Below are 26,966 nucleotides of genomic sequence, written 5' to 3'. Positions count from 1 at the left end.
GTAGAGACAGGGTTTCACCATGTTGGCCAGGCTGGTCTCGTACCCCTGACCTCAAGTGATCCACCCGTCTCAGCCTCCCAAAGTGTTGGGATTACAGGCGTGAGCCAAGGGCTGGATGATTCTGGTTTGAGGCTGAGGGTTGTCCTGTGCACTGTAGAATGTTTAGCAGCATCCCTGACCTGTACCCACTAGATGCCAGTAGCACCTCCCCTGGAGATATTTTGGAGTCTCAAAATATCTCCAGACTTTGCCAAGCACTGGGGTACACAGTCTCCCCTGGTTGAGAACCACAGTATTAGAGTGTAAGGATTGTGTAGCTTGCTATTTTTAAAGGCAGTGGTCATCTGAAGCACTAGTTTTCGGTCAGCTATAATAGAAATGTATATATTGACCTTTAAGTATGACAGTTTGGCTAACTTAAAATAATGTGGTAAATCCAAAACCCGATTGCTGTGATGTGTTAGCATGCTTAAATAGCAACAGCATATTGCTGTTCTTTGATGATCGTTTTTGTGGATGAATGGCAACACACAGGATTTGAAAATGCATATATCATTTATTTTTATCTTCCTGAAACGAAAAGGAAAGAAATAGTGACAGCCACAACAGCCCAGGTACCGTCCATATTCAGGCATACCTGTAGTGCACATGGGAAAAGCACTTTTCCTATGTGTTATTTTGGAATGGCAGTGGCCTTTTCTGTGGAACGGCCAAAAGAGAAGCTTGTACATGTCCAGAAACCTTGGGGATTCTCCCCTGAAGGCCTCGTTGTTTTACTTTTCACAAATCTTTTCCAGAACCAAATATTCAGTTCCACGGTTTACCTTTTCTTTTGTATCATAATCTGTAGTTTTACTATTTTCAAAATAAACTTTTAACTACTGGCAGCAATAAATTGAACTTTAAGATTCATGGTTCTTTTGTTTTCCAAAGAGGGTTTTAGCAGGGATGCGGTTAGAGGCTGGAGGTGGGTGAGATAGAGGTAAATTTAATTGACAAGCTAGAGATAACTGCGAGGCTGTTTAAAAGGCCAACCAGACTACCCTGAACAATGTTGAATGGGGTTACACATTGTACTCTGCTTTTGTGGTTTAAAAATAATCTATTTGTGGCCAGGCGCAGTGGCTCACGCCTGTAATCCCAGCACTTTGGGAGGCCGAGGCGGGCAGATCACAAGGTCAGGAGTTTGAGACCAGTCTGGTCAATATAGTGAAACCCCGTCTCTACTAAAAATACAAAACATTAGCCGGCTGTGGTGGTGTGCACCTGTAATCCCAGCTATTTGGGAGGCTGAGGCAGGAGAATGGCATGAACCCAGGAGGCGGAGGTTGCAGTGAGCCGAGATCGTGCCACTGCACTCCAGCCCAGACAACAGTGCGAGACTCCGTCTCAGAAAAAATAAATAATAATCTATTTGTGCCATGAAGCTGTTTCCTCAAGGCCTCAAAGTGGCCTTGAAGATTGTCCTTGTTTAAGAATTATGTTTTGGCTGGACTGAGGATGCCAGATGCACAGATCTGTAGGCCTAGGATGGAGGTAGCTCTGCTGGGCATGTTTTTCAGAGATAAATGGAAAGGGAACAGGGGTTCTAACTTTCAAAATCATTTTTAACATGTCTCTCAATTGTTGTAATACCAAGAGTTTTTCTCTCTAATTAAAAAAATATTTTTTGTATAGACAGGGTCTTGGTATGTTGCCCAGGCTGGTCTTGAACTCCTGCTCAAACGATGCTCCCACTTTCTTCCTAAGCACTGGGAATACAGGCATGAGCCACTGCTCCCAGCCCAAAAGAGTGATTTTTTTTTTTTTCCTAGCTCCTTTATTTATCCTTTGCATTTTGTTTTAAAACTAAGGAATCCTCTTGAAACGGAAGCCAGCTGGTGGTAGGAGCAGGCCTAAGCACTGCCCTAATGACTTGCATTGCTCTTCAGTAACCTTGTCAGTGGCCTCTGGACTCAGTGGCGTGACTGGGACCATCTCTGCTGTGGGCTGGAATTGCCATGAGCTAAGTTGGAATAGCAGGGCTAGGAGAGCAAGCAGTTCACATTGGATAGTTTGTGCTCAGCAGTGATTAAAGCTCAGATCTGGGCCAGGCACGGTGGGTTATGCCTGTAATCCCAGTACTTTGGGAGTTTGAGGCGGGCTGATCACCTAAGGTCAGAAGTTTGAGACCAGCCTGGCCAACATGGTGCAACTTCGTCTCTACTAAAAATACAAAAAGCTGAGCATGGTGGTGCACACCTGTAATCCCAGCTACTCAGGAGGCTGAGGCACAAGAATCCCTTGATCCCAGGAGGCAGAGGTTACAGTGAGCTAGGATCGTGCCACTGCATTCCAGCCTAGGCGACTGAGTGAGACTCTGTCTCAAAAAAAAAAAAAAATTCAGATCTGTTGCCCAGTGAGATGGCCAAGGAAGAGTTGTCAGCCTAGGAAGAAGGGACTGTCCTCAGGGAAGGGGTCTGAAGGGCCCTGTCAACCCTGTAACAGTGAGGATGGAGGGACCCCAAACAACCACATACATGTAATTGTGCAGAAACCGAAACAAGGAATGAGGACAAAATAATCAGCTTGAGACAAAGAGCTTGCAGTTGGCTTGCTCATACTCAAGTGTGCAGCTTGTCCTATGGTAGGGACTTGGGGCCTTATGGGCATCTGGGCCAGGAGTGCCATGGAGATTGGCTGGAAAGGTCTCTGGTGAGCCTTTGGGATCCTTTTTTCTTTCTTTTTGTTTTTAGCTATCTCCCTATAGGAAGGATGAGACTCTTTTACATCTTTTACTTTCATGTTATTAAACACACACGTCACCATGAATAGAAATCAAATGACATTGCTAATACTGGAAACTCCACAGGTAATTTCTCTTTACCAGTCATTACCTGCTGGGTTCTGTCCACAGTTTAAAAGATATTTGTACGTTTCTTGTGCTTTGTTGCTGAGAAAAAGCAACAAGCTTCTAAGCAAGAGTAATTTATCCCCGTGTCTTGGCCCTCTTTCCAGAAGCTCAAAGCCTTTCTGAGTCTTGTCTTGGATTGGTGAGTTGGGAGCTTGTATTTTCACATGACACAACCCTCATTGAGCAACCGCTTCTCCTGATATGTAACCTGACAGCCAGCCTCTGCCCCACCATTATAGGAAAACACTGGCTGGGTTAGGCTGAGGAATAATGATGCCTGACATTTATTGAGCAGTGCTTGTGTAGCACATAGTGTACTGAGCAGTTCCCTCTTTCCCTCCTCCTGTTTGCATCCTTTCCCTCTCAATTAATGCTCCTAGTGATCCAGTGAGTGGGTGTGATCTCCATGGGGTTAGAACCCAGGCTACCTGGCTCTGGAGCCCCTGCTCCCAGGCTCTGTACTCAGCTGCCCTCTCTGTACTTGCTGGGGGATGTGGGGGTGCTCTTCAAGGGTCATTTTGTCTGCATGATTGGAGCCCTTTATCAGGTGAGACTCCAGAAGCTCACGCAAAAGCCCTGCGTGTCAGAGTCTCTCCATCTCTAAAGGACCTGAGGCCAAGTTCAGATGTCCAGACCTACATGCCCTGTCCATGGTAGAAGACTCTACCCTTGCTGCCCTGTCCATGTTTACTGCCTTATCTCATTCTAGCCCCATTTGCTTGTTGGTTTTTTGGGATCACCTTGTATAGGGTGGGTAGAATCCACATTCTTGTTGTTGAAGAACAGGCATGCACAAAAAACTATGATGACCAGAATTACACAGAAAGGAGAGCATGAAGGTGGAGGAGAGATGATCTTGCAACCACCACACAGGGAAGAAGGCTGGGAAGACAGACCTCAGCATAGAGTCACCCATATTACCTTAGGGAGCCCTAAGCTTAGCTGTATAGGTTTCTTTTAACCAGCAAATCATGCTGTGAGTAGAATATACTGTGCATATTGGCTTATTTTGAAATTACATATAATTGTAGAAACACAGGAAGCTAGGTAATTCCTGCCTCTCAGATGAGGATCCAGGGTGGGAGGTAAGCTTTCGTATCATGGTGCTCAGTAGATAATCAGTTGAGTTTAATTTTTCTAGACTATGTCTTCCTTCGCTACCTTTGAGTTTGCTCATCTTAGCTTCTAAGCAAACTATCAGCTTGGCAGAGAAAGCCTTAGAATGAAGACTGTGACCTCTTAGGAAGTTGTGGGGGGTTTCCTGGAGGAGTTTTATGGGGTTCTTGGGAAGACTGAAATGATTCCAGGATTTGGGGCCCAGTGGTCATCTGCCCCAACTTGTTTTGTCTGTGTTCTCTTCTATCATCAGGGGAAAGGAGCCAACTGTGAATACTCCTGCATGCCAAGCATTTTCACAAGGTCTTGCCTCTACCCCATAACCTTGGGATGTAGGCAGTAATGTTCCTGTTTTGTAGAAGAGGAATTTAAGCCTCTGAGATGTTAAGGAATTTACCCAGTCTCTTGACTGGGATACAGTTGGGCAGGCCACATGGATGGAGCCAAGAAGAAGCTCTCAGGGCCGAGGGGGCTGAGCTTTATCTATGAATGGGGAGAAAATCCAATTGAGGCAGTTTTACTGGTAGCTGTAGAAAGAACCAGGCCTTTGGGGCATTGGTAGCTGGGATCTGATGTAGACTGGAGACAGTTAAAGGCATGAGAAAGTCAGGTTAACAGTTACCCTGGAAGATAACAGCTATCAAGGAAGAGTTCAGGACCAAGGAACCAGCTTCTTAGATTTCCTTATCTTCTGGTAACCAGCAAGGTTAGGCCTTTTTGCCATGCTCTTTCAGAGCCCTGACTCTTCAGCCACTGCCTGGGCCTTTACAGGTGACTTCAGTTCCCATGCTGGCCCTGGCAGGGGGCATACCTCCTATTTCCCATGCTGCCCTTGGAGTCCAAGTACACCCCACTTCTTCACAGGGCCATAGTGAGGATGTGGTTACCTGGGAGTTCCCGGGTTATTCTTCATAGCTTTGGGCACTAACAACATATGGCTGGTGGTCAGCACTGAATTTTGCCTTTTCTGTTTGTTGCTGTAGTTGTTACAGCTTTTAAAATAGGTATAAATTACATACACTACAATGCACAAATTTTAAGTCTACTGTTTGATGAGTTTTGGCAAATATGTACACTCTCGGGGCCCAGCCTACCCGATGGGTCCCCCATTGGAGGCTTGGGGCAAGCTGAAGACATTGCTGATGTGAAAACAAGGATTAAAGATCAGGGAGGGTCAGGGGCTGGTTCTAGACTGTGGTAGTAGACATGGTGGTGGTCAGGTAATGAGATTAAGGAATACTCATGCTTTCTGGATACTCAGGACATATCTCATTTAAGGGCCATATCTAAACCAGTAATAATGATGATAATACTGTTAGCTAATATTTATTAGGCATTTAATATGTTCTAAGAGCTTTGCGTATATTGTTCCTTAAGCTCCACATTACTCTGTAACACAGGTGCTGTTTAACAGATGAGAAAAGTGAGGGTGAGAAGCCTCCCCATAAGTCACACTTAGTGTGTGCTGAGCAGGGATTTAACTGAGCTGGGCAGAGCCCACTCCTCTTTCTTAGCATCATCCTTCATGCTTCCCAGTAGGAATAGCTACCATTTTCTAGATATCTAGATCCCTCGGTCAGTGCTCCTTCCCTTTAGGCCCTCTCATTATTGAGAGTCAACCAGACTGGCCTCAAATTCATGCTTTGCTACTTAATAGCTGTGTGACTTGGACAGATTTCTTAACCTGAGTCTCAATTTCCTCATCTATAAAATGGGGGTGCCTCCCACCTCCTAGGATTATTGTGAGCATTAAATAATATTTGTAGAGCATAATGCCTGGCCAGAAGTAGGTGCTTAGGAACTCGTGTTTTTAGAAAAAGACAATCTAGCCCACAAATATGTGTACAGTCCTCAAAACCAGGCACAGTTGAATTTTATAACTTGGCATGTTGTCTTTTGGTTCTGGGGAGTTTATTTACCAGATTGAGTTACTGGCACAGGAGTTCCTGGGGTGGCTGAGTACATGTGTATGAATATAGAAGAATAGTATCATCATATACCACCTTCATAATTAGTGTTTGTGAGATGTCATCTCTATGCACTTTTTAAATAAGAAATTACTTACTTTGCTGAAGACAGGATCTCTCATTTCTACCATAAAGGGCATGTGTCTACATGTGTAGACAAAAACAAGCAAACAAACAGTGATTGGTAACTGATATACTCTTTGCAGAAGATGAGAAATCAAGAGGACATATACATGTTTCTAGTATAATTTTTGTTGGAAAAGAATCCTTGCCCTAGTTTTACACTGGCAGTGTTGTAATGTACTCTATCTTATCACCCCCATTAGGAAAGGTAGCCTGATTGAGGTTTCCAGGTGTGTGTGCAGAGGACCTCCATAGTGGAAGGTGGAAAACAATAAATAGGAGCATGTGCATTAGAATAGCCAACACAGAATAGCTGGATTTGTCGAGCTCCTATTGTGTGCTGGATACAGTTAAGCAGTGCCTGTATGTCATTTAATCCTCACTCTAAGATAGGTTCTACTCTTATCTCCATTTTATAGAAGAGGAAGCTTAGAGCAGGTCCTGCAGAACTTTCCTGTTTTTTTTTTTTCTTTTTTTAATTGTTGTTGTTTCTTTAGACAGAGTCTTATTCTGATGCCCAGGGTGGAGTGCAATGGCGCAACTTTGGCTCATGGCAACCTCCACCTCCCAGGTTCAAGCAATTCTCATGCCTCAGCCTCTCGAGTAGCTGGGACTATGTTTATGCCACCACACCTGGCTAATTTTTATACTTTTAGTAGAGACGGGGTTTTGCCATGTTAGCCAGGCTGGTCTCAAACTCCTGACCTCAGGTGATCTGCCCACCTCAGCCTCCCAAAGTGCTGGGATTACAGGTGTGAGTCACTGCGCGCGGCTAGAACTCCTGTTGTACCTTCTTCCAGTAACTGTGTGTAGAGGATTTTGTGGCAGAATGGTGATGATTACATGCCAGGTTTTGGAGTGGGGGGTCAGGGGAGGGATCCATTCTCATTATTATTATTTGACCTTGATGTCAAAGTGCTATGCACTTTGTATTGTTTGGGCTTCGCCAAATTCTACATTTGGTGGGGAAAACGGCCCTTCTCTTAGCTATGCAATTGTGATTTAAGAAAATCATTTAGGAATCATTTGAATTGTTTAGTAATAATCTTACATGTCTGCATTTTTCTGGAAAATGTAATTCAGTTAGCTGTTTTAAAAGGAAACCTATGGGAATTTAGTGGGCATATTTTATAAAAATCTATTAATGGCGTAGATTCGTGTATAGTCTTAAAGTAGTTCCCTGTTTCTCCACTTCTTTCTTTTCAAGGACTTTTTGGCATCTGTATACAATTTTTTTTTTTTTTTGAGACTAAGTTTTGCTCTTGTTGCCCAGGCTAGAGTGCAGTGGCGTGATCTTGGCTCACTGCAGCCTCCGCCTCCTGGGTTCAAGAGATTCTCCTGCCTCAGCCTCCCAAGTAGCTGGGATTACGGTGCACGCCACCACGCCTAATTTTTGTATTTTTAGTAGAGATGGGGTTTCGTCATGTTGGCCGGGCTGGTCTCGAACTCCTGACCTCAGGTGATCCACCCGCCTCGGCCTCCCAAAGTGCTGGGATTACAGGCATGAGCCACTGCGCCCGGCCTGTATACATTTTTTAAATGTCTGTACCTCTTGGATGTCTATACCTTCATCCTAGTAGTCAGTAGTTATTGAACTTAAATCCTAGTTCTAGACTTGCCTCATTCAAAAGTATAAATCATGACATCTTTGAAAGGGGCACGTTGCAAGGAATGAATTGGGTGATAATAGTGACTTTTTATCACCATTTAAGAGAAAATTTAAGCCAGTTCAGAAAATTATAGCAGGTAGGAAATGGATTAGATCACTCATTGTCAGAGTATGGTCCCTAGACTAGCAGCATCAGCATCATCTGGGAATTTATTAGAAATACAAATTCTCAGGCCCCACCCCAGACCTACTAACTCAGAAATTCTAGGGGTAGAGCCCAGCAGTCAGTTTTTAATAAGCCCTCTAACGGATTCTGATGCACACAAAAGCTTGAGAATCATTGGATTAGAACCCTCCCCCACCCAGAAAAATGCTCAGAAGAGTTATTAAGCTATTGCAAGAAATGGCATCTTCCTGAGAGACAAATTTAAGTTGAAACCACCTGGTTCTGCTCTTGTCAGAGATAGAAAATGGAATAAATGGCCACTGATGATAGGTCTTTGTAACCATATGATTCCCCTGAGGTTAGTTCCTGCCTAGGTATTTGTTTCCAAAATAAGTATCCCAAATAAATACCAGAACTTCATGTAATAGCCGAAGAAATAGAATTCAGTAGTCAAAAGGGATTAAAAGCAATTTATACATTTACTGGAGACTAGAAAAGTGTCAAAAGATGAATTCCTAACATGCAGCTTTTTGCCTTGTCCTCTGGCTCCCAGTATTATTTGTGCACACACACTGACACACCCACACACTGTACCTTCCAAGAGTCACACAAAACCCTTCCCTCGCTCAATTCCTAGTCACAACTCTCCCCAGAAGCAGTCCAACGTGGCTCATGGCTTCCTAGTCCCTCATCTCTCTTTCACTTCCTTCTCTCTTTTATTCCCCCCATCCCCCACCCCCATGCAGCATATTTTTCCCCTTTCCAGTGTCGATTAATGAAAACTGATTCATTTCTCACAGTCCTGGAAATCTACCCACATACATTCTCCATCTGCGTAATGAAAGCCCAATAACTGATTCATATTGGATGGGTAGAATGGAAAAAGCCAAGAACATAAAGACAGAGTTCTCTTTCTGGTGGAGAGAGAGATGGAGCAGTCTCATCTCTGGTTGAATGGGGCCTCAGAGCTGTTCCACCTGAAATTTCATGATTTGGGATTTTGAAGGTGCCAATCATACATTAAATTGACTTTTTAGGGTTTTCTTTTTTTGCACATTGTATGCTGGTATGATTAAGCCTTCATTTTAACACTGTTTTTATTTGTTTGTTTGTTTTGAGATGGAGTCTCATTCTGTCACCCAGGCTAGAGTGCAGTGTCACAATCTTGGGTCACTGTAACCTCCACTTCCCAGGTTCAAGTGATTCTCCTGCCTCAGCCTCCTGAGTAGCAGGGACTACAGGCACACACCACCACACCCAGCTAATTTTTTGTATTTTTTGTAGTGACGGGGTTTCACCATGTTGGCCAGTCTTGTCTTAAACTCCTGACCTCAGGTGATTCGCCTGTCTCAGCCTCCCAAAGTGCTGGGATTACAGGAGTAAGCCACCGCGCCTGGCCTCATTTTAACATTGTTAAGGGTTGTTTTGTTGATGTTCTCAGAGTGCCTTTAATGGTTATGAATTTCATTTTGAAGAAAAATTAGGTTGCTACACAATTTCGCTGTTGGTTTTCATCAAAAGTCCATTGTATTAAAGCACTCATCCTGAGTTATGGAGAGAATTGAGATTTAGCCCTACACTGAAAGAAATTTAAATGGAAAGTTTAGTGACCTTATGGGATTGTAATTGGTTTTGAGGTTTTAAATGAAAAATATGAGGCGGGAGTATGTGATGCTTTCTGAACAAAAACAATATACCCTCATGCAATAATGAAAAAGGTTCTAGATTCTGTCAGTTGATTTTCAGTTCCCACTTGCAAGATTGAAAAGTTCAATTGGATTTCAGGCTTTATTATTTTCTTTCTTTTTTTTTTTTTAATACTTTAGGTTTTAGGGTACATGTGCGCAATGTGCAGGTTAGTTACATATGTATACATGTGCCATGCTGGTGCGCTGCACCCACTAACTCATCATCTAGCATTAGGTATATCTCCCAATGCTATCCCTCCCCCGTCCCCCAACCCCACAACAGTCCCCAAAGTGTGATGTTCCCCTTCCTGTGTTCATGTGTTCTCATTTTTCAGTTCCCACCTATGAGTGAGAATATGTGGTGTTTGGTTTTTTGTTCTTGCGATAGTTTACTTTTGCATAAATCATTACCCTTGCCTGGAATTTCCAACTCCTGCCTTTCACTGATCTGAATCTGACCCCACCTCCTCTCTCCCAGGAGAGCAGCAGAGTCCAGAAGAAATCACACTGGATTAAAAGTCAGAGAGATAATTAGACTCCTCCCACTTAATAGGACATTGGATGGGTGGGTCACTTGATGTTTTAAATTCTCCATTTCTTTTTTTTTTTTGAGACAGAGTTTCACTCTTGTTGCCCAGGCTGTAGTGCAATGGCGCAGTCATGGCTCACCGCAACCTCCGCCTCGCAGATTCAAGTGATTCTCCTGCCTCAGCCTCCCGAGTAGCTGGGATTACAGGCATGTGCCACCACGCCCAGCTAATTTTTCTATTTTTAGTAGATGGGGTTTCTCCATGTTGGTCAGGTTGGTCTCAAACTCCCGACCTCAGGTGATCCGCCCACCTCGGCCTCTCAAAGTGGTGGGATTACAGGCATGAGCCACCGCGCCCGGCCGGGGGGTTATTTTCTAGATTAAAGAAATGGGCTGGGTGCAGTGGCTCACGCCTGTAATCCCAGCACTTTGGGAGGCCAAGGCGGGCAGATCACGAGGTCAGGAGATAGAGACTATCCTGGCTAACATGGTGAAACCCTGTCTCTACTAAAAATACAAAAAATTAGCCGGGCGTGGTGGCGGGCATCTGTAGTCCCAGCTACTCAGGAGGCTGAGGCAGGAGAATGGTGTGAACCCGGGAGGCGGAGCTTGCAGTAAGCCAAGATCGTGCCACTGCACTCCAGCCTGGGTGACAGAGCGAGACTCCATCTCAAAAAAAAAAAAAAAAAAAAAAAAGAAAAGAACCCCCCTAAAAATAATGGCCAGCAACATTTAATGAGCATTTGTTATATGGGAAGTTCTTCCCACGCATTTCATGTAACCATCACAGCAGCTGTTTATCACAACACATTTATCATTTATTGGCAGTTTTTTTAATCCCCTTTTAAAAATAAACACGCATTTTTCTTCCAACTTGCTAACAGTTATTTTTGCTCCCCAGTTTTACAAACTATAATTAATAACAAAGCTGTTGGGATTGTGTGACAAAGATACTTTATAGAAATATATATGATTTTTACATACTCACATGTACCACATAGGTTTGCCTTTGGAACCAGATACATCATCTGGATATTTGGGATGAAAAGGAAAAACAGGCAACCTAGGAGATTTGGGAGAAGGCCACAGATAATATCAACTAGGCTCTGGATTTTAAGCCTTGTTGTGGAACACTCCCTGATGTGGTTTTTGGTATTTTGCTTTTTTTCGGGGTGGGGGGGAGCACTACAAATTCTTTTATTGCAATATAATTTACTAATAATAACATTAATCATTTTGAAGTGTAATCTGGTGGCATTTTGTACATTTGCAATGTTGTGAAAGTGTCACACTGCCTAAAATACCATCACATTTTCATCACTCCCAAAAGAAATCTTGAACCCATTAGTAGTCTTTCACAATGTCTCCCATCCCCTCCATTCTTTTTTTATGGCTGAACACTATTTCATTGTATGGATGTATAATGCCATATTATATTTATCCAGTGTGATGGTTAATTTTTAGTGTCAACTTGACTGGATTGGGGAATACCTGGAGAACTGGTAAAGCATTATTTTTGTGTGTGTCTGTGAGAGTGTTTCCAAAGGAAATTGGTGTGTGAGTCTGAGTGGACTAGGTGGGGGAAGATCCACCCTCAACGTGGGTGGGATCCTCCAATCCCCTGGAGGCCAAGGCAGAACAAAAACTGAGGTGCTCAGTATATGTTACTGCTTCCCCTTCATGAACTTGACATTTCTTGAGTGCTTACTGTGCACAAAACACTGTGCTAGGCCCTTTGGGGGCTACAAGAAGAAATGGGACATAGCCCTGCCCTTAAGAAGCTTGTATCCTGATGGATGGATTGGAAAGGGAGAGTTGGTGAGAGAGGGCATCGGGAGGGTAGAGTTTCCTGTGCCTGAGGGTGGTGAATGAGAGAGGGAAGGACCCCAATGTGAAGTAAAGAGGAAAAAGGTCTGTGAGAATCAGAGCACTGATGGAATTCAATGGAAAGATTAATCTGTGTGTGTGTTGGGGGTGGGGCTATGGGGAGCAGCTCATGGAGCGCCTTCCTTTCTTTACCCTTGTATTCCTTCCACAACTCTAGCAGAATAATGGGTACAAAGATGCCTTAAAATGTTGGTTGTTTTTATAGACACTTCTGGTATGAGGTTAAAATATTCTGTAAATGGGGAGAGGTTTCCATCAATGGGACATAATATTCGTGGCCCTTTGATTCAGCAACTTTTTGAGTCCCTCCCAGTCTTTAGGGTGCCGGAGATTCAGAGATAAGACAAGAGTTTAGAGGACAAGGGTCAAATGAAAAGACCCAAAGCCTGGCAGGGTGGTGCACACCTGTAGTCACAGCGACTGGAGAGGCTGAGGCAGGAGGATTGCTTGAGGCCAGGAGTTAAAGATCAACCAGGGGCAGCATAGCAAGACCCAGTCCCCCTGCCCCTGCCTTCCACCTCCACGGAAAACAAAACAAAACAAACAGACCTAGACAATAGCATGTAGGGCAGTAACAACCTTGGCAAAGGTAAACACTGTGGAGGAATGTGGCGGGTGATCAATCATTCCTTCTGCAGACTGTTTTGGGGCCCACTCTGCTGAGCTCTGTCATACAGAGAGTAGCCACAGGGTGGGCCCTGCCCTGTAGAATCACCATAATCTAGAACACTGGTTCTCAAGGTGTGGGCCCTGGACCAGTAGTGTCAGCCTCACCTGGAAGCTTGTTAGAAAGGCAGATTCTCGGGCTCACCCCAGACTTACTCCATCAGAAGCTCTGGAGGTGATGTCCAGCAGTCATTTTCGCAAGCCCTCCAGGTGGTTCTGATGCATGTTCAAGTGTGGTGAGCAGTGGGCTCGGACAGTTGTCAGGTCTAGATGCATATTAGAATCACACGCGGGGCTTTTAAAGCAACAGTGCCTAAACCACACCTAAGACTGACTAGATCAGAATCTGAAGGGAGACCCAGGCATCTATATTTTTGAAAGCTCTCCAGGTGATTCCACTGTATAGCCAAAGTTGAGAAGCGGTGGTCTCCACGTGCTTAAACAGATCATCACAGTGCAACCAATAGTGACCACTAAGGTGGGAAACAGTGCCTGTGAGTCCACAGAGCAGAGGATGCCTGGCAACCCCTTGAAGGGATCAGGATGGCTCCCCAGAGGAGGTGAGGACCGTTCCTTGTATTGCCTATTGGATGAGCTCTTCATTCCTCCTTCCCTTTTTTTCTGGACATTGCAGTTGCACAAATCTGAGTGTGATCGGAAAGTTTATTTTAAAATTCATTTAATGTGATTAATTTTTCAAAGTTGAACACAGCTGGCTTCCCTTTAAAACTTTGTATTTTGATAGTGGTTCTTAGCAGTACCATGAATAATTGACTAATATCAGGTCATTAATATTCTATAGGAGAGTACTTCAAGCTAATAAAATTCATTTTAAAATTAGTTTTTCAAAATGTGTTCCTGCAGCCCAGGGATAATAGGATCTCAGTCAAGTATGAGATTTTATGCTTTTCTGTTAACATAAAATAGTTGTTTGGCTGCTCAGTATCCCTGTTTTATTCCATTTTTTTTGTAGGAATTAATTGCCCAGGAAAAGACCTCTGTTTCAGAGTTGCAAGTTTGCCTGGATGCTGTTGCCCTGGGAAACATTATTGCATCGACAGTGGGGAAGGGGTGGCTCTGACATGGGTGCTCTTTGTCCTTCTCCTGGGTAGGGCATCTCTGAGAGGGTATCCCCTTTAGGTCCTTCCCAGAGCTTCACATTTGGGCCAGATTTAAAAAAAAAATAATTAAACTTTTCTATTTTGAGGTCATTGTCAATCCACATGCAGTTATAAGAAATATTATAGGCTGGGTGCAGTGGCTCATGCCTGTAATCCCAACATTTTGAGAAGCTGAGGCAGGAGGACCGCTTGAGGCCAGGAGTTCAAGATCAGCCTGGGCAACATAGTGAGACTGCATCTCTACAAAAAAATAAATAAATAAATAAGAAAAAAATTGCCGAGGCCAGGCACGGTGGCTCATGCCTTTAATCCCAACACTTTGGGAGGCCGAGGCGGGCAGATTATGAGGTCAGGAGTTTGAGACCAGCCTGACCAACATGGTGAAACCCTGTCTCTACTAAAAATACAAAAGTTAACCAGGCGTGGTGGCGCATGCCTGTAATCCCAGCTCCTCAGGAGGCTGAGGCAGGACAGTTGCTTGAACCCGGGAGGTGGAGGTTGCAGTGAGCCGAGATCGCACCACTGCACTCCAGCCTGGGCAACAGAGCGAGAGTCCGTCTCAAAAAAAAAAAAGAAAGAAAAGAAAAAGCCGAGCATGGTGACACACGCCTATAGTCCCAGCTACATGGGAGGCTGAGGTGAGAGGATCGCTTGGGCCCAGGAGTTCGAGGCTGCAGTGAGCTGATTGTGCCACTGCACTCCAGCCTGGGTGACAGAGTGAAACCCTGTCTCAAAAAAAAAAAAAAAAAAAAAAAAAATTGCAGAGAGAGCCCATGTACCCTTTACCTGGTCTCCCCAGTGGTAATATCCTACAAAACTATAGAACAGTATCACAACTAAGATGTTACCACTGATACAATCAAGACAGAGTACATTTCATGATGCCTTTTATAGACATCCACTTCCCTCCCACCCCTACCCTCTCAACCCCTGGCAAGCATGTAGGCATGGATCTGTTCTCCATAAGTTCTTATGGAGTTCAAAGGTAAAACTGGGTCCCTGGTTTTAAAAAAAGAAAGAGATGGCCATAGACTGTGGCTCATGCCTGTAATCTCAGCACTTTAGGAGGCTGAGGCAGGAGGATTGCTTTAGCCTAGGAGTTCCAACATTAGCCTGGGCAACATAGGGAGACCTTGTCTCTACTGAAAAATAAAAAAATTAGCCAGGCATGGTGGCACATACCTGTGGTTCCAGCTACATGGGAGGCTGAGGTGGGAGGATCACTTAAGCCCAAGAGTTGGAGGCTGCAGTGAGCCATGATCGTGCCACTGTACTCCAGTTTGGGCAACCAACAGAGTGATATCCTGTCTCAAAAAGATAAAAAAAAGATGATAAATGCACACAAATAGGGCACATGGACAAAGGATGATTGGGTAGGAAAGTTAGACATTTTAGGATTTCAGGCTATACATAAAGACTTCCTTTTGGAACTGAATTCAGCACTGTGTTAGCCTATTTTCACACTGTTGATAAAGACATATCCAGGACTGGGAAGAAAAGGAGGTTTAATTGGACTTATAGTTCCAAATGGCTGGGGAGGCCTCAAAATCATGGAGGGAGGCGAAAGGCATTTCTTACGTGGCAGTGGCAAGAGAAAATGAGGAAGATGCAAACGCAGAAATAAAACCATCAGATCTCGTGAGACTTATTCACTACCATGAGAACAGTATGGGGAATACTGCCCCCGTGATTCAGATTATCTCCCACCAGTTCCCTCCCACAACACCTGGGAATTATGGGAGTACAATTCAAGATGAGATTTGGGTGGGGACACAGAGCCAAACCATATCAGGCATTACTTCTTGGATACACTGTGTCTTTAGAGGGCATCTCCTGGTGTTAGTGTTCACAGTAATCTACCTCAGTTCCTCTGGTTTAAATCTGGCTGTGTTTTGGTAATAACTGGTTTATTTGTTAGAGGCCATGGTTTGTGCTCCAGCCCTCCTTACCTCAGAATGAGCTCAAGGGCTCTTCGACAGCCTTTAGGAGAAACATATAGAGTCAGAAGGTGGAAGCTGGAGATGAGTTAATTTGGCTTCTCTTGGAATGGATATTCTCAAAGTGTTTGCTCAACAATTAAGCAGAAGAAGCAGATGCTGTGTTGAAGAAGCTTTACTCATCCAGTAAATCTCAATCCCGACTGAACTCAGACCTCCTTATCCACATGTGCCCCAGAGCAGCTAGACGTGCAGAGAGAGAATCACAGGAGGGAGCTGCCAGGCTTCTCACTGCAGGGTGGTAACCGCCAGCCACATGTGGCTATTAAGTGCCTAAAGTGTGCCCAGTGTGACTAAAGAACTGAACTGTAACTGTACTTAATTTTGATATGAAATTTAAATAGCCATGTATAGCTCATGGCTACCCAATGAACACAGAGATTCCACATTGCCCATGTTGGGCTGTTTGAGTCACTCCACCCCTTTCAGTGGGATAAAGCTGAATTTAAAAAAGAAAGAGACGGCCATGCATTGTGGCATGAGCAAGGAGAGGCCTTACAGCTTCCCCCAGGGTCCTCTGTAACCCCTTCCCCACCCAGCATCAGCCCTAAAACATTGCTGAGCAAACATTTTCAAACCACTAGTGTGAGGAGGAAGCTGCTAATTAGCCTGCCTGGACAGGGACCACATCTGTGTCCAGCTGGGCCAGTGCTTGGCTCACAGTACTGCTTACCTCATACTTCTCTAATGAGTCACACTCGACTTCTCTTTAGATTTGCAAGCTCATTCTTGGGGCCAGGTTAGGATTTGTTCCCTGCGTGCATCACTTGGTTACACCACTAAGACCAAGGTGTTACATTTCTTCCTGTGCCAGGGAAGCAGCATAGAAAAGCGGTAACTAAGAATGTGGGTCCTTTCAGCCAGATGTGAGACATTAGGAAAAAAAAATTTAATGGTTTTTAAACTGGGTCCTGAAGTCAGTTTCTTGCTTTGGAATCTGGCTTCAAGTGCCTCTGTTTCTACACCTGTAAGACAAGGATCATCACAGCACCTCTGTCATCATAGGGTGGTTGGGCTAAGAAAGTCTGAGCAGTGCACTTTGTCCTTGGGAACTGCTCAGTTATTACCTCTTATTATGATGATGCTGGTGATGATGATGGTGAGCATGATAAAGATTTTCTGGAAAGATGATTTGAAGGTGTGACTCTCATGTGTGTCCATGAGAGGGCGGCCTAAAATCATGCATGTCTGTGGAACAAGCAGCCTCTGTAAAGCCTCAAGGTAATGTGGGCAGTTTCAAGTGTGTTTGGCCCTTTTTCTTCTCTGTTTTTCTTTTTTCCCTCTGTTTGAAGAGCGCTTTCAGCCATTTTCAGGCTTACTTTAGATACGAAGCAGGCCCATGAACACCTAGAGGGCAGCATGGGCAGTACAGAGCTAGGTTCAGGCCCTGCCTGGGTGGGTGAGTTTGTGTAGGTGCCGATGAGAGCATCTGTCTAGGCGTCCTAGGCTTTTCTTTGTAACTTTTCACACAGAACTAATTCTTATTAATCAGACTCTTGAGGTAGACACTAGAACCTGACTGTGTTTAGAGAAAAAAGAAACCTGATTTTCTATGCTTATTCCCCTTCCACTAACTTCACACCTGCCTCTGAGCATTGTGTGCACACATTGGGGCCACCATGTAAGAGGACAGTGGCCGGAGCTGTATAGACCCAGAGTTGCATCAGCCACACATGGCTCTGGAACACACCAGGGGAGACTGAGTTACAGAGAGAGCAGAATAAGAGTCCTCAAACCATGTGGGAGCACAGAGCATCACAGGGCTGGGGGACTGTGGGGGTCTTGAAGATGGGCAGGGTTTAAACAGGTGGAGCAGGGTAGAATAAGGGATGGCATGAGCTAGAAGGTGCATGGGAGAAAGGGCAGTGCTGAGGTCAAGTTGGGAAAAGAGTTTGGAGTCAGATTGCGGGGTGGCTGGAATGAGCTGAGGAGTTGGCCTTTAAATTTTTGATGACGTTCATATTGTTGATAGTGTCATAATGATTAAGAGATGACTAAAAACAAAATTAAGAATGGCACTTGGATTTTTCTAGTACTTATCTCATTTTAATATCCCTGATATATAATCTAGGCTGCAAAACCAGATGTATGTGGGGAATCATGACAATCCAGTGTTTGTCACGCCATCCCCCTTCCTCATTCCCACTGCCTACACTGTGGGCCAGGCCTTCAGGCCTCCCTCCTGGACAGCAGCAGGAACCTCCTTAGAAGAAGCACAGGTTGCTGTGGCAGCAAGGCACACTATGATGCCAGCTTGTGATGCTCCCAGAGAGGAAGGCACAGATGCTGGGGAAGTGAACCTGGTTATATTAACATGAAAGCTGACTTCTACAGAATGGTGTGCTTAAATATTATATAGATAATACACTGGGTCCAGTTGTAACAGAGTGCAGTAAATTATTTGTAATCCTAATGTAATCCTAAAATGATCATGAAGATCCATTTAATCTTTTATTTAGAAAGCCCTTTAGGGTTCTGCAGGGGTTGGTTGGAGATGAAAAGCTCCAGGGATATTTCTCAGACATTTTCGGGGAAGTTGTCATTTGTTCCATCTTATTTGTTGTAGATATTTGGATGATTCTAAGATACTAAGATTGACATTGGCACAAACTTGGCAGAACCAAAATTGAAGTTGAGTGTTTTCTTTCGTAGTGCTCACCCAAGGAGCTCATATGTTGGCTCCTTTCAGAAAGCAGGCCGGGCACAGTGGCTCATGCCTGTAATCCCAGCACTTTGGGAGGCCAAGGTGGGCGAATCACCTGAGGTCAGGAGTTTGAGACTAGCCTGGCCAACATGATGAAGCCCCATCTCTACTAAAAATACAAAAATTAGCCATGCGTGGTTGCACGCACCTGTAATCCCAGCTACTCGAGAGGCTGAGGCAGGAGAATCGCTTGAACCTGGGAGGCAGAGGTTGCAGTGAGCCAAGGTCGCGCCACTGCATTCCAGCCCAGGCGACAGAGTGAGACGCTGTCTCAACAAAAAAAAAAAAAAAAAAAAAGTAAAATGTTCAGTGTCTGTGTAATGAGTAGTATTCAAAATTTTGTCCATTATTGTGCTTCTCCTCTCCCCCAGGTGGTCCTGCTCCAGGCCTGGGAGCCTGACTAGACGAGGCCTAGTGGGCTTCTCTGCACACTGCCAGGCCCGTCTGTCACTGTACTTTCTGACCCCTTGTCTGCCTGGGGGCAAAGGATTAGGGAAGGGGCTTTGTCCTCTGGGGCTGATGTTGGCCCAACTACAGGATAGCTTGGCAGATGCATGCGAAAGTGGTAGCTGCTGCCCCTCGGCTGTGTGTGTCATGGAGAGTGACAAATTGGACCTCCTTTGGTTGAATTGGTGGAGATGGATGATGCGCACATGCAATCAGACTCGGGTGCCGTGCCCAGTTGCCTGTAGTACTTAGCAGATAGGGAAAGAGTGAAGAACTGAAACATCATCTAGTTTTCTCCTTTGTAGGCATGGAGGGATTTTTGAAATCAGATGAGAGGCAGAGATTGGCCAAAGAAAGACGAGAAGAAAGAGAAAAATGTCTGGGTAAGTTATGCACTTTGGCTATTTTGGTCCAAGGGAGTGGAGATATGGTGGTGTCTTTTCTGAAGATTCTTAGAAATTTGTGAATGAATGGGAACTAGGACAATTGCTAGATGAACATGAAGAATCAGGCGTGAACGTATACTGCAACTGGCATGTTCACAAATAGGTAATTCTCAGAATAGTTCACTCGGCAAACATTGAACCTCTGCTGTGTTCTAGCCACTGTGTTAGGGTCTGCAGATATGATATTGAAGAAAGAGAAACAGTCGCTGCCCCTGACCTAAGGAAGTCCTAACACCTTCAAGTGTCAACTGTGTACACTCCCTCGGGTTCTCTCTTGGGAATCTAAAAGGGCCATCCTCAGGAGAACTGAGAAAATCAGCACTTGAGTCATTTTATATTTTAGGATAGAGAGCCCTGGTTGAGAAAGGCTGTCTTGCCTCTTGCAGGCTGTAGACAGATTAGTGCAGAGTGTTCTTCACAGGATGCTGAGGGAGATAACGTTTCCCCATTGCATTGAGACAAATGAGGAGCTTTTAGGTTCTTCTCTTCTTCACTGCCTCTTGCTGGTCGGTACAAGCATTGCCTCCTCCAGGGAACCCTTCCTTGCCTTGGCTAGGTGGAATTAAGGGCCCCTTAGTAAATGCCTTGAGGATAAGGCAAATTTTATTCATGTGTTTTACCCCCTGACTTAGCTCAGTGTCTGGTGCTTGGTGCACACACAGTTAAACTGCTTTTGAATGAACATAGCCTTATAAGCATCATTGCTCAACCTAGCATATAGTTTAGCCATTATGCACAAGTTTGACTTAATGACAGCCGTCATAGTCATAGCTCCCACGTGGGGAGGCACTTGCTGTGAACTTCACAGTCATCATCTTGTTCAATCTTAACAACACTGTGATGTGGCAAACATGACTGTTCCCACATTGTAGAGGAGGAAACCGAGGCAGAGAGATGATCTAGCTAACATGCTTAGGGTTACCCAGCTAGTGGCAGAGGCACCAGAACCCTTTATCTCAATCACTGCATGCTAGGATCCTACCAGGCTCTTTTTAGGGCTCTGCTCTTGCTTCCGTGTTTTTGGTCTTAATCCAAACTGCATGGGATGCTCTGGTAATGACATCTCTCTTCTGCTTTCCTTCCCCAGCTGCTCGGGAGCAACAGATCCTGGAGAAACAGAAAAGAGCCAAGCTGCAGTATGAAAAGCAAATGGAGGAGCGATGGCGAAAACTGGAAGAGCAGCGGCAGCGGGAGGACCAGAAGAGAGCTGCTGTGGAAGAGAAAAGGAAACAGAAGCTCCGGGAGGAGGAGGTAAGGCCCAGGTGCACCCTCCGCCACCTTCCAGCCCCCTCAGCAGGGTGCTCAGAGTGCCTGGTCATCCTGCCCAGCTCTGGGGTAGGAGAGAGACCTGCCATGCACCTTCTCCTTGGTGGCTCCCGTGCCGTCTTTCAGCAGCATGACATGAAACTGGAAGCAGCAGCAACATAGAACCGCAGAGACTTATCCATTCAACTCAGGTGTTACTTTGCTGTGTGATCTTGGGCAAACTGGTTGGCTTCTCTGGGCCGTGATTTGTGTGTCTGTGAAGTGAGGGTTGGATTTGGCAGTCTCCAATGCCTCTTCTAGTCATAACCTTTTCTGACTCTAAGACTCAAAGGGTCCCTGGTGGTCTAGTAGATAGGGGGAAAAAAAAAGACTCAGAGGAGATTGTGGATAGCGGCTGGGTGATGTGAATCTGAGGGTTACAGATGGGAGTTCATGCCTCAGGGCAGGCACAAGGCCAGAACAAGAGCTTGTGAGGTTGAGAACAATGTGATCCTGTCAGTTGCTACTGGCAAATTAGTCTACCCTCAAATACCAAGATGCTAATATATTTAAATTTTAATGTAGTTCTTTGCTTTAATTGCTCTTTCCAGTTACCTTTTAAAAAAGAAATGGCACATAATTACCCCTACAGAGTTCTTTATTACTAAATTTTGAAAATATATTTAGAAAGCATATTTGTATTATAGATTTTCTTCACGATTATATTTTTAGGGTGTAATAAAAACCTTATGTCAGTTGATGATAATTTTTTATTCATAAGGTATAATGATTCATCTTTTAGTATGAACAATATAGAAGTTTGGTAATCTCCAACACTATAAGATATAAAGATGTTTGTACAAATTCAGTATTTTTTAAAATCTCTGAACGGTTGTTTATCACTGTATGTATTTACCCCTTCCTTCTTTTTTTTTTAAAGAACACATACGAAAGCACACACACTGTCAGACCCATCTTTGCCCAAGAAGCACCCTTTCATGGTGATTTCTTTCCTCCTCTTAGAAAATGAGGTCTAAGCCAGTGTCTTAGCTATGGTTCACCATTACTGGCTGCAGTCTGATTGCTGTGCCTTCATCTGCTCCCAGTTCAAATGTCAGCTCCAGTGCCAGCTCTACCACTGAGCAGCTAGTGGCCAGAGGCAAGTCACATGCCCCTCTAACTCTGTCTCCTTAGCCCAAAACAGAGGTAGTTACAGGAATTAAAAGAGGTGACTTTTGTAAAAGTGCCCAGCAAAGCACCTAGCACAGAGTAATCGTTCAGGAATGTTACATTCTGTTTAGTTACTTCAGCTGAGCTTGGCTAAAGCAAGGTCAAGAGGGAGCTACCCACAAAAGCTTATGAAACAGAGTCAGTAGATGGGAAAAAGCCACAGTATAATAGGCTGTTTTGGTAACTTGGGACAGATTTCTCCTTTCCTAACTTCTGTGTTTGTCAAGAGTTGCTGGACTCACCCATTTTCTTCCCATCCTCCATTCCTTGATGACTTAGAGCTTGTCCTGTTCCTCCATGATCTCTCCATTTTGAAAGCTTGTTACTGCTGCTTCCAGGAAGGGGTACTGTGAAGTCACATAAGACACTTCCCATGCTCTGACATATGCATTGTCACTGGGGGCTGCTTTTGAGGCAATTTCTGTTTATAATTTTTCTCTACAGAACATTAGTGCTGGAGGCATGTTAAATTAAGTAGTCCGGCTCCCCCTTCTTGGAGGTGAGGGAGTTTTATGCCATATGGTTGGTCCTGATGCAGCTGAATCTTTTGTGGTTTCCCTTATGGGTAATTTTCTATTTGTGTGCTTCCTTGCACCCCTAATGTGGTGGAGGGAAGCAGGAGGCTGCCCGACCGACCCTTGTCAGCCCAAGCTGAGCTTGGTTCCCTCTTCTCCCTGGGCGCAGCAGGGCAGGGCTGAGGGCTGGGCCTCCTGTGGTTGTGTAGCAACCCAAGGAAACAGCAGCCTCCTTCTGCCACCTGCTCCTGTCCTCAGGGTCCCAGGGGACCCAGGTGTAGCTTAGGGACTTGCCACACACAGGCTGGCTTGTTAGCTACATTGGGTCGGTGCTCTGCTGGCACAGAGGCCTTTTTGGCATTCTCGTGGGTGACATTTAGGAAGAAGGGATCAGCCTGCATTACGGAAGCCCCTCTTCAAAGGAAACCCTCTGCACTGGCCCCTGTGGTTCAAGGGGAGCTCTGGGAGGGCTGCAGCCTGCTCAGTGCCTGGCTGTGGGTGTTCTCCATTCTCTTCTCAGTGTCAGATTGAAGTCTTTTTTTTTTTTTCTTTTGTCATGTTCTGTCTCTGTCAGCCAGAGAAAAGCCTCTGCAGGAAGATCATTCATCCTATGCAGGCCATTTTACTTCTCTAGCCTGTTGGAAAGTGTTTGTTGCCCACCAAATCCTGCCTCTCTGGGTCTGATACTTAGGAGCTCACGAGAGGCCTGTTGACCCCACCCCAGCCCTGCCCTGGCTCTGTATCCCTATGGTTGCCATGATATCACTCTTGATAACCCCTCATGTCTGTGCCAGGGCAGAAGTGGGTACCACCAATGGCCTGTCTCTCAGAGGTCTTAAGAGTTGGCAGAGGTAGAAGCTAGTCAGGCCTGTCCCAGGGAGGGGTGGGGTGGTTCTACTGTCCACTTGACACCCTGACCTTAAACTCATTCTCTTGCTGGAGGCCACCTACTCCTTAAGGTAAGTTCTTAGAACCTTCACGTGCCACACAGCTCCCAGGAACCAAGCTACCAGAACAAGTTCCTGTCACCTGTGTTAGGGCTGACAACACAGTATGCCAGCCCATTCTCAGAGCAGTATAGCTTCCTGACCAGTGGCCCTGGAAAATTGGATTTGGAAAAGCCAACTTCATGTTCCTTATGCTAAACAGAAAAGAGAAAAAGGCCTTTCCCTTTCCGTCTGTCTGTCTGTCTGTCTGTCTCTTTCTTTCTTTCTTTTCTTTTTTCTTTCTTTTTCTTTTCTTTTCTTTTCTTTCTTTCTTTCTTTTCTGCACACTTCCCTGCTGAGGACCGCTGGGGGTGTGTCCCTGCAGTGTCATCCCCAGAACACATGTAATGGGCCGGGCATGGTGGCTTATGCCTGTAATCCCAGCACTTTGGGGAGCCGAGGCAGGTGGATCACCTGAGGTCAGGAGTTCAAGACCAGCCTGGCCAACATGGTGAAAACCCATCTCTACTAAAAATACAAAAATTAGACAGGCTTGGTGGTGCTCACCTGTAATCCCAGTTACTTAGGAGGCTGAGGTGAGAGAATCACTTGAACCTAGGAGGTGGAGGTTGCAGTGAGCAGAGATCGCACCACTGCACTCCAGCCTAGGTGACAAAGCAAGACTCTGTCTCAAAAAAAAAAAAAAAAAAAAAAGAACACATATAGTGGCAGTTGAAGAGGCACAGCCACCCCCTACCACCCATTCCTGCCAAAGACTGCTGTCTGAGTAACAGTGTCTGGAATGAGCCCTGCTGGCAACCTTTAATACTGTTCAGCCAGTTCAGCGGGGTCACCTTGGTCGTGATTCTCCAAATTCATCCAGACAGATCTAAAGCCAGAGCTCAAGGCATCAAGTGTGAGGCTCGCTTCTTCCTTCTTTCCTTCCTTATCTCCCTTTCCTTCCTTCCTTCCTTCCTGTCTATCCTTCCTTCCTATCTTTCCTTCCTTCCTATCTATCCTTCCTTCCTTCCTATCCTTCCTTCCTTCCTATCTTTCCTTCCTTCCTATCTTTCCTTCCTTCCTTCCTTCCTTCCTTCCACCCTTCCACTAAGCCCTACCTAATAGAGGAGATTCTAGGGACAAGGATTTGCCTTGCCCTTTCCCCATCCTCTGTTGATTATCAGATGATACTCAGGAGAACCAGAACTTGGCAGGAATTGCAGTATGCAGTTCTGATATTTATTAATACTGCTTTTCTAATGTGATGGAACTTTCTCTTGCTCACTTTCTGTTGCTCAGCCTTTCCTCTAACCAGTGGCTCTTGCTTGGGGGTCCCATGACCAGCAGCACCTGGGAACTTGTTAGAAATGCAGATTCTCAGCAGGCTCCACCCCAGACCTATTGACTCAGAAACTCTGGGGATAAACCCCAGGGTTTTAATAATTCCTCCAGGGGATTCTCCTACCTGATCTCTCAGATTTGAGAACTATTGCTCTAAATGGTCCTGATAAGAATCTTCCTCTTTAAATTCAGATTCACTTAGCTTTGGTTAAGGACTTACTAAGCTCATCCCCATTTTATAGGCAAGGAAACTGAAGCCTAGGACTGAAATGTTAGCTCAAGGTCACAGGGATAAAAAGTGTCAGGCAGAGGTGGGATTTGAATCCTTACCTCCTGATTCCAAATCTGAGATCCTTTCTGTTTCATCCTATGAAGGAACAAAAAGGTACACACAAACACGAGGCAATACTGATCTGTACAGGACTAACTTGTGCACTGGACGAGTTTTGTTTTCTGTATGTATGAATCACCCCATTCTGACTTTTTGGGGTTCCATAAATCCTCTTCTCTTAGAACTTGCTTATCATCTATTTCTCATCATCTCTCCAAAAGTGGGTGATACAAAGTGAGTGTGTCTTTCTCTCAGGGACAGCTGTGTTTTCATCAGCCTCCTCAAGGTCTGAAGGAATGAATCTCCAGTGGTGGGATTTGGAGCAGCTCAGTGGACTGGGGATGGATGGCAGGGGTAGTTTTTCTAGAGGCCACTGAAAAGTCCAGGGGCAGGTCTGGCTTTCAGTGAGCACTCATTCCCTTACAAGGGTGCCCCCCAGATAGCTGATCAGTGGTCAGGCTGGTTCAGTGAAGCTCACTATTCTTTGTTCTCATTGGTCCCCTAGTAGAGAAGGGACCACTTTGTGAGGTCCTTCTGGCATGTAGGAAATCTACCGTAACCCACCCAATACTTAATTCACTCTAGGATGAAAGGTTTCAACACTTCAGTTAGGTCATTGGTTAAATACTTTACGTTAAAAACCGTGTAATGAAATACTATTCAGCCCCAATCTCGAGTGGCTATACTTCAGGCATCACATGGCAGAGAAGTCCTCTTCCTTCCAAGCCCCAGCTTTTATCAGGCAGACTGCCAGAGTTGGCTATCATCGTTTAATGGGCCAGGGTCGTGAGGACTGGACTCTGCCAAGGCATGCATACTCATGATTGTAGAGTCTCAGGCCAAAAACAAGAGCACAGTTAATAGCTAATACAAATCTAAGACTTACAGGAGGTAAAAATCCGCCTTTCTGCTCACAGGTCCCTGGAGAGGCAGTCTCTTAGCAAAAAGTGCTATTCAGAGAAAAATTATGCAGAGGAGGCTGAGATGTGGAGAAGCCAGATCCTCATTGCATCCCTCTGGTATAGACAGAAGGGATAAATCCAGATACCTATTAAGTGACCTTTATACGTTTCTAGTAAGTGTGACATAAAGGAGCCTTTTCCTGATCTTTAAGTCATGGTTACTCAGTTGATGATGTCCTAAATTAATTTTGCTTCTGTGTGTGTTTTTTTAAGCCATGACAATTGCATCTTTTTGTTTTAGAATCAGGCTATGATCAGCCCAGTTCCTGGAGCACCTCAGGGTTGGGTTTTATGAGGGCAAAAGGGTGTCATTATAACTGCTAGCTCAGGCCTTCTCCAGTGGAGATAGGGAGAGGAGTTGGTATTTGCAGTGTCATGGAGGTGGTGGGGAGTGCAGAATTAGAGCACCTTCACCGCAGCACCAAGGACAACTTTATGAAAGTAACAATTTGGGTAATACAGGAGAGTGTTTTTGATAAATACTGTTACGAGAGAAGCCAAAGCCTAATGGTTGTTTTTCTCTTCTGGTTAAAAATTATTGGGTTCTGCCTCTCTGCCTCCTCCACCTAAGTAACTCTGGGAACGCGTGGATGCTTTTTTTTTTTTTTTTTTTTTTTTTTGTGGCCAGAAGGTTCTTTACTCTTGCCTCTTGAAAATTTTGAAATATGCAATATTATCCCAGATTACTATATAGCAGAAAAGTGTCACACTATGTAAAACAGTTGGTTCCCCTTTAAGAAGTTCTAAGATGAAAATGCAGCTTTGCAAAATAGATCTCAGTGTCATGTATCACCCCAAAAACTCAAATTATATTTGCATTAAAATTTTCTCAAAGCAAAATGTTGTATGCTTTTAACTAGAAAGGATGCTCTTGGTTCTGGAGCAGAATTCCAGCTCTCCTGGATAGGGCAAAATGGCTTGAGATAGACCTCAAGGAGTTAATGCTTATTGGGCATTATTCCTAGGACAGCTTCTCCCCAGGGAGGGGAGGGGACAGGACGCACGGTGTTTGGGTTGAGAGCCAGTGCTAGCCTAGCCGCATTGTTTACTCTCCACC

General features: G+C 44.9%; 1 protein-coding gene across 15 annotated transcripts in view; it reads left to right on the top strand.

Moving 5' to 3' along the window:
• Positions 1 to 26,966, top strand: part of MAP7D2 (MAP7 domain containing 2) — a 109,905-nt gene that overhangs the window by 33,582 nt on the left and 49,357 nt on the right. For all 15 annotated transcript variants that reach the window (XM_063721023.1, XM_054544133.2, XM_063721024.1 and 12 more), the window contains 2 exon segments: positions 19,219 to 19,296; positions 20,447 to 20,610. In XM_063721023.1, the coding sequence (XP_063577093.1) occupies positions 19,219 to 19,296; positions 20,447 to 20,610 (242 nt within the window).

The sequence above is a fragment of the Pongo abelii genome, chromosome X, assembly GCF_028885655.2.
Source record: "Pongo abelii isolate AG06213 chromosome X, NHGRI_mPonAbe1-v2.0_pri, whole genome shotgun sequence".
Taxonomy (NCBI): domain Eukaryota; kingdom Metazoa; phylum Chordata; class Mammalia; order Primates; family Hominidae; genus Pongo; species Pongo abelii.
Note: the sequence above shows the minus strand (reverse complement) of the source record. Positions and strands in the feature narration are given on the sequence as shown.